Genomic DNA, 14,318 nt, shown 5'->3' with positions numbered 1-14,318 from the left:
AGCTCTGTCAGGAGGAATGGGCCAAAATTCACCCAACTTATTGTGGGAAGCTTGTGGGTGGCTAACTAAAACATATGACCCAAGTTAAACCATTTAAAGTCAATGCTACCAAATACTAATTGAGTGTATGTAAACTTCTGACCTACTGGGAATGTGATGAAATAAATAAATGCTGAAATAAATCTCTACTATTATTCTGACATTTCACACTCTTAAAATAAAGTGGTGAGCCCAACTGACCTAAAACAGGGACTTTTTTGTAGGATTAAATGTCAGGAATTGTGAAAAACGGAGTTTAAATGTATTTGGCTAAGGTGTATGTCAACTACGACTTCAACTGTAAATATGAGATGAGTAATGCCAGATATGTAAACATTAAGTGACTAAGATACCGTAGAATAGAATACAGTACATATGAGATGAGTAATGCCATTAATAAAGTGACCAGTGTTCCATTCCTTAAAGTAGCCAGCGATTCCTAGTCTATGCCTATAGGCAGCAGCCTCTAATGTGCTAGTGGTGGCTGTTTAACAGTCTGATGGCATTGAGATAAAAGCTGTTTTTCAGACTCCCAGTCCCTGCTTTGATGCACCTGTACTGACCTCACCTTCTGGATGATAACGGGGTGAACAGGCCGTGGCTCGGGTGAATGATGTCCTTGATTTTTTTTTTTCCTTCCTGTGACATCGGGTGCTGTTGTTGTCCTGGAGGGTGGGTAGTTTGTCCCCAAGTAATGCGTTGGGTAGACCGCACCACCCTCTGGAGAGCCTTGTGGTTGAGGGCAGTGCAGTTGCTGTACCAGGCGGTGATACAGCCCGACAGGATGCTTTCAATTGTGCATCTGTAAAGGTTTGTAAGGGTTTTAGGTGACAAGACAAATTTCTTCAGCCTGAGGTTGAAGAGGTTCTGTTGCGCCTTCTTCACCACATTGTCTGTGTGGGTGGACTATTTCAATTTGTCAGTGATGTATACACTGAGGAACTTGAAGCTTTCCACCTTCTCAACTGCTATCCAGTCGATGTGGATAGGGGGGTGCACCCTCTGCTGTTTCCTGAAGTCCACGATCATCTCCTTTGTTTTGTTGACATTGAGTGAGAGGTTGTTTTCCAGGCACCACACTACCAGAGACCTCACCTCCTCTCTGTAGGCTGTCTTGTCATCGTTGGTAATCAAGCCTACTACTGTATTGTCATCTGCAAACTTGATTGAATTGGAGGCGTGCATAGCCATGCAGTCATGGGTGAACAAGGAGTACAGGAGGGGGCTAAGCACACACATCAAAACACAGATATAAAACACATGACAGGTATCAAATCAGAACACATAAAACACATGACAGGTATCAAATCAGAACACATAAAACACATGACGGGTATCAGACATGTTTTATTACAGGAGACACAGGAGCAACATTCTGTCAACTCAAACACTGAAGTTTGCTTCTCAGCCATGTGACTAAATATCGTAAAACACCCGTTTTCTAGTGGAATCTAGGCTGTGATTCAATCAAACATGGTGTTATCCTGTTTTCTAGAGGAATCTACGCTGAGATTCAATCCAACATGGTGTTATAGTGCGACATTTAAAAGGTCATTTCTGATTGAGCCGACAACTGCAGAGTTTAACTTGAATGTGAACGCAGGAACATTGCCTTTTACAGCAACAGAAGAGTGAGTGGTCACATGTCGGTAGCCACATCATTAGTCTGTTTTCTGGTTCTCAGAACAAACAGCAGCATCACCTTCACTGGGACCACACCAGTAAACATGTTCCCAAAGAGGGAAGGGGGGTCTCAGCTTCCCTGCTGCTCTCTGTGTGTGATCAGTCCTTTAGAGATCAGGTCTGGAATCTCCACCGCCAACCACGGACCCAACTACACACACGGAGAGAGAGGTCATCAGTTAGGTTGTTAGTTACTGGACATAGAGCTGTGAAGAAGTAAGTATACCCCTTGAAAGTTGAGTCTGTGTGTCTCTGTGTGCTACAGTTCTCTCTGTGTGTGTGTGTGTCTCTGTGCTATAGTTCTGTGTGTGTGCGTGTGTCTCTGTGCTGTAGTTCTGTGTGTGTGTCTCTGTGCTATAGTTCTGTGTGTCTCTCTGTGCTGTAGTTCTGTGTGTGTGTGTGTCTCTCTGTGCTGTAGTTCTGTGTGTGTGTGTGTGTGTGTGTCTCTGTGCTATAGTTCTGTGTGTGTCTCTGTGCTGTAGTTCTGTGTGTGTCTCAGTGCTATAGTTCTGTGTGTGTGTGTGTCTCTCTGTGCTGTAGTTCTGTGTGTGTGTGGGCCTCTGTGCTGTAGTTCTGTGTGTGTGTGGGTCTCTGTGCTGTAGTTCTGTGTGTGTGTGGGTCTCTGTGCTGTAGTTCTGTGTGTGTGGGTCTCTGTGCTGTAGTTCTGTGTGTGTGGGTCTCTGTGCTGTAGTTCTGTGTGTGTGGGTCTCTGTGCTGTAGTTTTGTGTGTGTGTGGGCCTCTGTGCTGTAGTTCTGTGTGTGTGTGGGCCTCTGTGCTGTAGTTCTGTGTGTGTGTGGGTCTCTGTGCTGTAGTTCTGTGTGTGTGTGGGTCTCTGTGCTGTAGTTCTGTGTGTGTGGGTCTCTGTGCTGTAGTTCTGTGTGTGTGGGTCTCTGTGCTGTAGTTCTGTGTGTGTGGGTCTCTGTGCTGTAGTTCTGTGTGTGTGGGTCTCTGTGCTGTAGTTCTGTGTGTGTGGGTCTCTGTGCTGTAGTTCTGTGTGTGTGGGTCTCTGTGCTGTAGTTCTGTGTGTGTGGGTCTCTGTGCTGTAGTTCTGTGTGTGTGGGTCTCTGTGCTGTAGTTCTGTGTGTGTGGGTCTCTGTGCTGTAGTTCTGTGTGTGTGGGTCTCTGTGCTGTAGTTCTGTGTGTGTGGGTCTCTGTGCTGTAGTTCTGTGTGTGTGGGTCTCTGTGCTGTAGTTCTGTGTGTGTGGGTCTCTGTGCTGTAGTTCTGTGTGTGTGGGCCTCTGTGCTGTAGTTCTGTGTGTGTGGGTCTCTGTGCTGTAGTTCTGTGTGTGTGGGTCTCTGTGCTGTAGTTCTGTGTGTGTGGGTCTCTGTGCTGTAGTTCTGAGTGTGTGTGTGTGTGTGTTATAGTTCTGAGGGTCTCTGTGTTATACAATACAGGGAATAATGGGAATTAATAATGGGAAATGATGTAAATATATCACTAGCCACTTTAAACAATGCTACCTTATATAATGTTTACATACCCTACATTATTCATCTCATATGCATACGTATATACTGTACTCTATATCATCGACTGCATCCTTATGTAATACATGTATCACTAGCCACTTTAACTATGCCACTTTGTTTACATACTCATCTCATATGTATATACTGTACTCGATACCATCTACTGTATCTTGCCTATGCTGCTCTGTACCATCACTCATTCATATATCCTTATGTACATATTCTTTATCCCCTTACACTGTGTATAAGACAGTAGTTTTGGAATTGTTAGTTAGATTACTTGCTCGTTATTACTGCATTGTCGGAACTAGAAGCACAAGCATTTCGCTATATGTATATATTAGTTAGATTACTTGCTCGTTATTACTGCATTGTCGGAACTAGAAGCACAAGCATTTCGCTACACTCGCATTAACATCTGCTAACCATGTGTATGTGACAAATAAAATTTGATTTGATTTGATTTAGAAGCACAAGCATTTCGCTATATGTATATATTAGTTAGATTACTTGTTGGTTATTACTGCATTGTCGGAACTAGAAGCACAAGCATTTCGCTACACTCGCATTAACATCTGCTAACCATGTGTATGTGACAAATAAAATTTGATTTGATTTGATTTACAGTGTTACTCCAAGCAGTTTAGTCACTTCAACTTGCTCAATTTCCACATTATTCATTATGAGATGTAGTTGAAGTTTAGTGAATGATTTGTCCCAAATACAATGCTTTTAGTTTTTGAAATATTTAGGACTAACTTATTTAATTGTAATTTTTCAGTGTTATATGTTAACTTTCTGTCAATAGTATTGACATGAAGATCGAATATCCATATGTCCAAAAACAACTTTTTAGGGGGTGTACATACTTTCTCACAGCGCTGTGAATAGTACAGTCAGTAGTACAGCCTAGTAACACAGAACTATAACACAGACACACACACAACTATAACACAGCTATAACACAGAGAGACACAGAGCTATAACACAGACACACACACACAACTATAACACAGACACACACAGAACTACGACACAGAGAGACACAGAGCTATAACACAGAGCTATAACACTGAACTATAACACAGACACACACAGAACTATAACACAGAGCTATAACACAGAGACACAGAACTATAACACAGAGAGACACAGAACTATAACACAGAGAGACACAGAACTATAACACAGAGATACACAGAACTATAACACAGAGATACACAGAACTATAACACAGAGAGACACAGAACTATAACACAGAGCTATAACACAGAACTATAACACAGAGAGACACAGAACTATAACACAGAGAGACACAGAACTATAACACAGAGATACACAGAACTATAACACAGAGATACACAGAACTATAACACAGAGCTATAACCCAGAGCTATAACACAGAGACACAGAACTATAACACAGAGATACACAGAACTATAACACAGAGATACACAGGACTATAACACAGAGAGACACAGAACTATAACACAGAGCTATAACACAGAGAGACACAGAGCTATAACACAGAGAGACACAGAACTATAACACAGAGCTATAACACAGAACTATAACACAGAGCTATAACACAGAGCTATAAAACACAGACAACTTTTCAGGAAGTGTACTTACTTCCGCACAGCTCTATGAATAGTACAGTTAGTAGTACAGCCTAGTCTAGTGTAACATAACTCACACACACACAAACACACACACATCAGACAAACATACACACACAGCACGTACCCCCAGGGCCATCAGGTGAGCCAATCCAAACTTCGGTACGTTTCGCGCCCACAGGGGTTTGAAGTGGTCCGTCAGACAAATCTTCCCCCCCCTGCAACAAGACAGGAACCATGTCACCCTGCAACACTCTTCATCACAGTGGGCCGTCTGTGTGTGTTTCTTACCTGTACATTTTGGCCGTTTTCCCGTCCAGCTCTGGGATGGCGACCTCAGGGGCGGTGGACGGGTACGTTACAGGAATCTGACCAGTCAGGAGAGACAGGAGTGTGTCAGGGCTATAAGGATGGTGTGTGTTCAGGCTGGTGTGTGTTCAGGATGGTGTGTGTTCAGGATGGTGTGTGTCAGGGATATAGGATGGTGTGTGTCAGGGCTATAGTATGGTGTGTGTTCAGGATGGTGTGTGTTCAGGATGGTGTGTGTCAGGGCTATAGGCTGGTGTGTGTTCAGGCTGGTGTGTGTCAGGGCTATAGGATGGTGTGTGTTCAGGGCTATAGGATGGTGTGTGTCAGAGCTATAGGATGGTGTGTGTCAGGGCTATAGGATGGTGTGTGTCAGGGCTATAGGATAGTGTGTGTCAGGGCTATAGGATAGTGTGTGTCAGGGCTATAGGATGATGTGTGTTCAGGCTGGTGTGTGTCAGGGCTATAGGCTGGTGTGTGTCAGAGCTATAGGCTGGTGTGTGTCAGGGCTATAGGATAGTGTGTGTCAGGGCTATAGGATAGTGTGTGTCAGGGCTATAGGATAGTGTGTGTCAGGGCTATAGGATAGTGTGTGTCAGGGCTATAGGATAGTGTGTGTCAGGGCTATAGGCTGGTGTGTGTCAGGGCTATAGGCTGGTGTGTGTCAGGGCTATAGGCTGGTGTGTGTCAGGGCTATAGGCTGGTGTGTGTGGCTGGTGTGTGTCAGGGCTATTGGCTGGTGTGTGTCAGGGCTATAGGCTGGTGTGTGTCAGGGCTATAGGCTGGTGTGTGTCAGGGCTATAGGCTGGTGTGTGTCAGGGCTATAGGCTGGTGTGTGTCAGGGCTATAGGCTGGTGTGTGTCAGGGCTATAGGATAGTGTGTGTCAGGGCTATAGGATAGTGTGTGTCAGGGCTATAGGCTGGTGTGTGTCAGGGCTATAGGCTGGTGTGTGTCAGGGCTATAGGCTGGTGTGTGTCAGGGCTATAGGCTGGTGTGTGTCAGGGCTATAGGCTGGTGTGTGTCAGGGCTATAGGCTGGTGTGTGTCAGGGCTATAGGCTGGTGTGTGTCAGGGCTATAGGCTGGTGTGTGTCAGGGCTATAGGATGGTGTGTGTCAGGGCTATAGGATGGTGTGTGTCAGGGCTATAGGATAGTGTGTGTCAGGGCTATAGGATAGTGTGTGTCAGGGCTATAGGATAGTGTGTGTCAGGGCTATAGGATAGTGTGTGTCAGGGCTATAGGATAGTGTGTGTCAGGGCTATAGGATAGTGTGTGTCAGGGCTATAGGATAGTGTGTCAGGGCTATAACAGAGGAGATAAACTAGCAGGGGTTGGTATTATGACTGGAATTGTTCCTTTGGCTTCTGAACAATGAAAGAAAGTTGATAACCAATAGAACATGAAGGAAAAGGGCTACTGGTTTCAATGGTATATAGAAGTCTTTATTAAATAATACTGGTTTCAATGGTATATAGAAGTCTTTATTAAATAATACTGGTTTCAATGGTATATAGAAGTCTTTATTAAATAATAGACTACTGGTTTCAATGGTATATAGAAGTCTTTATTAATTAATAGACTACTGGTTTCAATGGTATATAGAAGTCTTTATTAATTAATAGACTACTGGCTTCAATGGTATATAGAAGTCTTTATATAATAATTGCCTGCCTGTGTGGTCTGATTCTGGCTACTTTGAAGCAAGGTAATGCCTCATTATATGTAGTAAAACGCTCAGGTTTCAAACCATTTGTTTTTTAAATGCATACTGTCTCCTGCTCATTGCAATGTGGTGTGTGACGCGCTGATGAAGCCTGGCTAGTTGCACTTGAATTGCTGTTTTTAAACTTTGCATTAAGCCTGTTTCACTCCAGAAGCAACCCCCAGATGATTGATGACCTGTAGCAGCAGCTCTCACTACATCGACTAGTACTTCAAAATCAATGAATAGGCTAAATGCATTATTTTGCAAAGCGATTATTATTATTTTTCAAACAATTTGATTGATCTGCTTTATTTTTGCCCAAAAGCCGGCTAACTGAAACCTTGGTGTGGTGCGTGTGTGTACTTACATCAAACTCCATGTCGAACTCATACTTCAGGAGGTCATGAATGTACCAGCACTTCCCAAACCACCTGGCAACAACACCACCCAAGATTGGTCAGTTGACGACAACACCACCACCACACAGGATTGGTCAGATGACAACAACACACAGGATTGGTCAGACGACAACGACACACAGGATTGGTCAGACGACAACGACACACAGGATTGGTCAGACGACAACCACACAGGATTGGTCAGACGACAACGACACAGGATTGGTCAGACGACAACGACACAGGATTGGTCAGACGACAACGACACACAGGATTGGTCAGACGACAACCACACAGGATTGGTCAGACGACAACCACAGGATTGGTCAGGATTGGTCAGACGACAACGACACAGGATTGGTCAGACGACAACGACACAGGATTGGTCAGACGACAACGACACAGAGGTTTGACTGAAATGACAGACTAAAACTAGACAAATTGTCGACTCGTAATAACTAAAACTAACAAAGGATTAAATGACTAAATTGTAACTAAGACTAAAAGTGTGTGTGTTAGTGTTGCACGGTAAACCGAAACATTGGTACTTTTCCGATACTAGAAAATAAAAAACGGTTCTGGACTAGAATTTGTTTTATTTTTCGAAACTTCTGTTAAATGGGTCAAACGTCGTATACTGATTGAGAGGGTCAAGTCTAGCAGTGCAGCCGATGTCCCCTAGCATGAACACCACCTCTTCCCTGATCAACTGTCTCATTGCAAGAGCTAACTCTTAAGCCTGTCCTCAGGAAGAACCACTGCACTGGGAGTCTGGGCTGAGTTGTTAGCTTTCTGGCCTGTCCTCAGGAAGAACCACTGCACTGGGAGTCTGGGCTGCATCATGTTAGCTCTCTGGCCTGTCCTCAGGAAGAACCACTGCAGTGGGAGTCTGGGCTGAGTTGTTAGCTCCCTAGCCTGTCCTCAGGAAGAACCACTGCAGTGGGAGTCTGGGCTGCATCATGTTAGCTCTCTGGCCTGTCCTCAGGAAGAACCACTGCAGTGGGAGTCTGGGCTGAGTTGTTAGCTCTCTGGCCTGTCCTCAGGAAGAACCACTGCACTGGGAGTCTGGGCTGCATCATGTTAGCTCCCTAGCCTGTCCTCAGGAAGAACCAATGCAGTGGGAGTCTGGGCTGAGTTGTTAGCTCACTAGCCTGTCCTGAGGAGGAACCACTGCACTGGGAGTCTGGGCTGAGTTGTTAGCTCACTAGCCTGTCCTGAGGAGGAACCACTGCACTGGGAGTCTGGGCTGAGTTGTTAGCTCACTAGCCTGTCCTGAGGAGGAACCACTGCACTGGGAGTCTGGGCTGAGTTGTTAGCTCACTAGCCTGTCCTGAGGAGGAACCACTGCACTGGGAGTCTGGGCTGAGTTGTTAGCTCACTAGCCTGTCCTGAGGAGGAACCACTGCTCTGAGTCTGGGCTGAGTTGTTATCTTCTGTGCAGCATGAGTGGAGAGCTAACACGCTTGAATAATGCAACACATCATGTAGAGATGCTGAAACTGTTAATTACCGTTCGCAACACAATGTCCATACAGGCTTCAACACTTTACAATGCAAGAAGATACCGGTAGCTTCCAGCTTTGCAGGCTAACTTCCCTTTCTAGTATACAGCTGATGCTAACATCAATTTACTAACCTAGAACTTAGTTTTGGACCATAACGCAAAATAATGCTGATTTTCACAACTTTGTTCTACATGACCAAAAGTATGTGGACACCTGCTCGTCAAACATCTCCTTCCAAAATTATGAGCGTCAATATGGAGTTGGTCCCCACCTTTGCTGCTGTAACAGCTTCCACTCTTCTGGGAAGTCATTAATATTGAGTTGGTCCCCCCTTTGCTGCCATAACAGCCTCCACTCTTCTGGGAAGGCTTTCCACTAGATGTTGGAACATTGCTGCTATAACAGCCTCCACTCTTCTGGGAAGGCTTTCCACTAGATGTTGGAACATTGCTGCTATAACAACCTCCACTCTTCTGGGAAGGCTTTCCACTAGATGTTGGAACATTGCTGCGGGGACTTGCTTCCATTCAGCCACAAGGGCATTAGTGAGGTCGGGCACTGATGTTGGGCGATTAGGCCTGGCTTGCAGTCGGTGTTCCAATTCATCCCAAAGGGTTTCGGTGGGGTTCTTTAACACCATCCAAACCATTTCTGTATGGACCTTGCTTGTGCATGGAGGTATTGTCATGCTGAAACAAGAACGGGCCTTCCCAAACTGTTGCCAAAGTCTAGAATGCTGTAGCATTAAGATTTCCCTTAACTGGAACTAAGGGGCCCGAACCATGAAAAACAGCCCCAGACCATTATTTCTCCTCCACCAAACTTTACAGTTGGCACCATGCAATCGGGCAGGTAGTATTCTCCTGGCATCCACTAAACCCATTAATCTGTCGGACTGCCAGATGGTGAAGCGTGATTCATCACTCCAGAGAACGTGTTTCCACTGCCCCAGAGTCCAATGGCGGTGAGTTTTACTCCAGTCCAGCTGACGCATGACATTGCGCATAGTGATCTTAGGCTTGTGTGTGGCTGCTCGGCCATGGAAACCCATTTCATGAAGCTCCCAACCAACAGCTATTGTGCTCATTATGTGAGCTTCTGTGGCCTACAACCTTGTGGCTGAGCTGTTCTTGCTCCTAGATGTTCCCACTTCACAATAACAGCACTTACAGTTGACTGGGGCAGCACTAGCAGGGCGGAAATTTTAGGAACTGACTTTTTGGAAAGGTAGCACCCTATGAAGGTGCCACGTTGAAAGTCAATGAACTCTTCAGTACGGGCCATTTTACAGGCAATGTTTGTCTATGGAGATTGCATGGCTGTGTGCTCAATTTTATACACCAGTCAGCAATGGGTGTGGCTGAAATAGAAACCACTCATTTGAAGGGGTGTCCACATATACTTTTGGCCACGTAGTGTCTCTGCCTCACGTCTCCTTCTTCACCGAACCAACAGACTCCGTTTGCAAAGCTGTGAATGAAGTCATTACAGCTGCACTTTTAGAAAAGATATTGCTTCTTCCAAACGGAAGGGAAACATTGTTTTTCCTTCTGTAGCCGTGTGAAATTAGCCAAAACAAGCTCAATAACTCAATTAACGTCCAAACTCCTATTGAATATGCATTCACCTGTATTGTGAATAGACCTAGGCTACATCTTGATTTACCCAGTCTATCAATAGACTTACCATTCAAATAAATGATTACCATTAATGTTATGTAATTAGATTGTTTTTACCAAAGTCAAGTGAATTGTTTGATGCATACTTTTTTTTTTAAATGTCAAAGGTAATGATATTGAACTCTACAGATCTGTCTGGATCAAGTCCTACTCTGTGACTTTGGCTAATACGCCTTCTTTATTTGTCTTGGTATCGTGATGGTATTATTGTGGTATTGAGTAACATGATGGTATCGAGTATCGTGATGGTATCGAGTATCGTGATGGTATCGAGTATCGTGATGGTATCGAGTACCGTGATGGTATCAAGTATCGTGATGGTATCGAGTATCGTTGTGGTATCGAGTATCGTGATGGTATCATTGTGGTATTGAGTAACGTGATGGTATCGAGTATCGTGATGGTATCGAGTATCGTGATGGTAACGTTGTGGTATCGAGTATCGCGATGGTATCGAGTATCGTGATGGTATCATTGTGGTATTGAGTATCGTGATGGTATCATTGTGGTATTGAGTATCGCGATGGTATCGTTGTGGTATTGAGTAACGTGATGGTATCGTTGTGGTATCGAGATGGTATGGAGTATTTTGATATTAAAACTAGTAACAAAGTAAAAATGCTGGTATCGTGACAACACCAGTGTTTGTGTGTCAGACCTGGTTCCCTCCTTGTTGGACTCCAGGCGGAACCAGTCGTTGTCTGCTGTCTTGTTGTTCTCCACATACTGTCAACAACAAACAACATATTGTAAACACCAACCAAACAGCAGGATTCATATAGTGTGGGAAAAATAATGCCTTCAAGGTAGGTAGGTAGGTAGGCTAGCTATAGCTCTGTCTTCAGTAGGCAGGCTAGCTATAGCTCTGTCTTCAGCAGGCAGGCTAGCTATAGCTCTGTCTTCAGCAGGCAGGCTAGCTATAGCTCTGTCTTCAGCAGGCAGGCTAGCTATAGCTGTCTTCAGCAGGCAGGCTAGCTATAGCTCTGTCTTCAGCAGGCAGGCTAGCTATAGCTGTCTTCAGCAGGCAGGCTAGCTATAGCTCTGTCTTCAGCAGGCAGGCTAGCTATAGCTCTGTCTTCAGCAGGCAGGCTAGCTATAGCTCTGTCTTCAGCAGTCAGGCTAGCTATAGCTGTCTTCAGCAGGCAGGCTAGCTATAGCTCTGTCTTCAGCAGTCAGGCTAGCTATAGCTCTGTCTTCAGCAGGCAGGCTAGCTATAGCTCTGTCTTCAGCAGGCAGGCTAGCTATAGCTCTGTCTTCAGCAGGCAGGCAGGCTAGCTATAGCTCTGTCTTCAGCAGGCAGGCTAGCTATAGCTCTGTCTTCAGCAGCTAGCTAGCAGGCAGGCTAGCTCTGTCTTCAGTAGGCAGGCTAGCTATAGCTGTCTTCTATAGCTCTGTCTTCAGCAGGCAGGCAGGCTAGCTATAGCTCTGTCTTCAGCAGGCAGGCTAGCTATAGCTCTGTCTTCAGCAGGCAGGCTAGCTATAGCTCTGTCTTCAGCAGGCAGGCTAGCTATAGCTCTGTCTTCAGCAGGCAGGCTAGCTATAGCTCTGTCTTCAGTAGGCAGGCTAGCTATAGCTCTGTCTTCAGCAGGCAGGCTAGCTATAGCTCTGTCTTCAGCAGGCAGGCTAGCTATAGCTCTGTCTTCAGCAGGCAGGCTAGCTATAGCTCTGTCTTCAGCAGGCAGGCTAGCTATAGCTCTGTCTTCAGCAGGCAGGCTAGCTATAGCTCTGTCTTCAGCAGGCAGGCTAGCTATAGCTCTGTCTTCAGTAGGCAGGCTAGCTATAGCTCTGTCTTCAGCAGGCAGGCTAGCTATAGCTCTGTCTTCAGCAGGCAGGCTAGCTATAGCTGTCTTCAGCAGGCAGGCTCTGTCTTCAGCTATATAGCTCTGTCTTCAGCAGTCAGGCTAGCTATAGCTGTCTTCAGCAGGCAGGCTAGCTATAGCTCTGTCTTCAGCAGGCAGGCTAGCTATAGCTCTGTCTTCAGCAGGCAGGCTAGCTATAGCTCTGTCTTCAGCAGGCAGGCTAGCTATAGCTCTGTCTTCAGCAGGCAGGCTAGCTATAGCTCTGTCTTCAGCAGGCAGGCTAGCTATAGCTCTGTCTTCAGCAGGCAGGCTAGCTATAGCTCTGTCTTCAGCAGGCAGGCTAGCTATAGCTCTGTCTTCAGTAGGCAGGCTAGCTATAGCTCTGTCTTCAGTAGGCATAGCTGTAAATCATAGCAGCTGGTTAGTTAGTTAGTAGCTGGGTGGATAGCTCAGCTCCGGCGGGTGACACGTCGTTAGTTAGCTAGAAACTCTCCTGTTCGGCTTCCGGGTTTCTGTTTTACCGGCCCCTGTCCCGTCCCGGTCCTACCTTGATGAGGGCCAGGTACTCCTCTCGGAGCCGCTGCACCCAGAGCTCCTTGTCCCGGGGACCGGAGTTGGTCTTGAGCAGCGGGATCTCCGACACCGCCCTCCGAGTCGCGTCGTCCGCCATCGCGCTCTGGAAGGGAGAAAAATGACAGATTGGAAATAACACCGGTCCAGTGCTCAGAAAAATACTATTTGATGTATATACAATAACGAGACCGTCCAAAATAACCCCGTTACCACTGTTTAAAACACAAATCTGGGTGTTTCTGAGCTGTAAATAAAAACACGTCGTCGGTACCAAAACTACTTGTTCCGTGTTTTTAGAGGGAAGTATGTGGCTGCGGACATTCTGGGGAATGAAGTTGCGGTTGCACATTTTTTGGAGGTGGACCTCGGCACTCAGCATCTTCATCCCCCACCCAAAACCTTCATCTGTTTCGGCTCCTTTTGTTTCTCTACTCTCCGTTCCTCCGGTTCGTCGCATCGGACGTAAGTAGGACCGCAGAGAGAGAGATGGTGTGTGTTTATATGACAGCCTCGCTACAAGCTACTATACTTTCACAGTACTGGTAAGGTCACAGGAGCTGCTCCGGCAGAAGGAGCCTTCAGAGCAGAACCTCTAGTCCAGGGGTATTTACATCTTACCCTAGGAGGTCCGAGCTACTGCTAGTTTTCTATTCTAATTCATTACAATCACTTGTTGCACCAGGTCTAAATAAATCCTGAAAACTGGAGCTGGCTTTGACGTTAAGATTTTAATTTAAGAGCTGTAGTCTACTGGATGCCTGCTCTCTACCCTATAATACCACCTATATTATGAATTTAAGAGCTGTTGTCTACTGGATGCCTGCTCTCTACCCTATAATACCACCTATATTATGAATTTAAGAGCTGTAGTCTACTGGATGCCTGCTCTCTAGCCACTATAATACCACCTATATTATGAATTTAAGAGCTGTAGTCTACTGGATGCCTGCTCTCTACCCTATAATACCACCTATATTATGAATTTAAGAGCTGTAGTCTTCATACTGTACATATTCTTTATCCCCTTACACTGTGTATGACAGTAGTTTTTTTTGGAATTGTTAGTTAGATTACTTGCTCGTTATTACTGCATTGTCGGAACTAGAAGCTGGATGCCTGCTCTCTCTCTACCCTATAATACCACCTATATTATGAATTTAAGAGCTGTAGTCTACTGGATGCCTGCTCTCTACCCTATAATACCACCTATATTATGAATTTAAGAGCTGTTGTCTACTGGATGCCTGCTCTCTACCCTATAATACTGGATGCACCTATATTATTATGAATTTAAGAGCTGTTGTCTACTGGATGCCTGCTCTCTACCCTATAATACCACCTATATTATGAATTTAAGAGCTGTTGTCTAATGGATGCCTGCTCTCTACCCTATAATACCACCTATATTATGAATTTAAGAGCTGTAGTCTGCTCTCTACTGTTTATGCCTGCTCTCTACCCTATAATACCACCTATATTATGAATTTAAGAGCTGTTGTCTACTGGATGCCTGCTCTCTACCCTATAATACCACCTATATT

At 45.2% G+C, this 14,318-nt stretch overlaps 2 protein-coding genes across 4 annotated transcripts in view; one reads left to right on the top strand and one right to left on the bottom strand.

Annotated features, from left to right (window-relative positions):
* Positions 1 to 1,368: 1,368 nt before the first annotated feature.
* On the bottom strand, positions 1,369 to 13,182 carry ufc1 (ubiquitin-fold modifier conjugating enzyme 1). 2 transcript variants are annotated; one of them, XM_042311080.1, is made up of 7 exons: positions 13,049 to 13,182; positions 12,752 to 12,880; positions 11,064 to 11,131; positions 7,191 to 7,254; positions 5,104 to 5,180; positions 4,940 to 5,030; positions 1,369 to 1,873 (listed from the first exon to the last, which is right to left on the bottom strand). In XM_042311080.1, exons 1-7 carry the CDS (start codon positions 13,160 to 13,162, stop codon positions 1,793 to 1,795), a joined length of 624 nt encoding a protein of 207 aa, XP_042167014.1. In that variant the 5' UTR covers positions 13,163 to 13,182; the 3' UTR covers positions 1,369 to 1,792. The 2 variants fall into 2 exon arrangements, with proteins under 2 accessions (XP_042167014.1, XP_042167013.1); XM_042311079.1 differs by having other exon boundaries at positions 12,752 to 13,181.
* si:dkey-71l1.1 (uncharacterized protein LOC569883 homolog) overlaps positions 13,114 to 14,318 on the top strand; it is a 24,908-nt gene continuing 23,703 nt past the window's right edge. For both annotated transcript variants that reach the window (XM_024406537.2, XM_042311078.1), the window contains exon 1: positions 13,114 to 13,239. The gene's annotated coding sequence lies outside the window, so the exon portion shown is untranslated. The remainder of the gene's footprint in view (positions 13,240 to 14,318) is intronic.

Source organism: Oncorhynchus tshawytscha, linkage group LG33 (genome assembly GCF_018296145.1).
Source record: "Oncorhynchus tshawytscha isolate Ot180627B linkage group LG33, Otsh_v2.0, whole genome shotgun sequence".
Lineage (NCBI taxonomy): Eukaryota > Metazoa > Chordata > Actinopteri > Salmoniformes > Salmonidae > Oncorhynchus > Oncorhynchus tshawytscha.
This window is presented reverse-complemented; position numbering and strand designations above follow the sequence as displayed.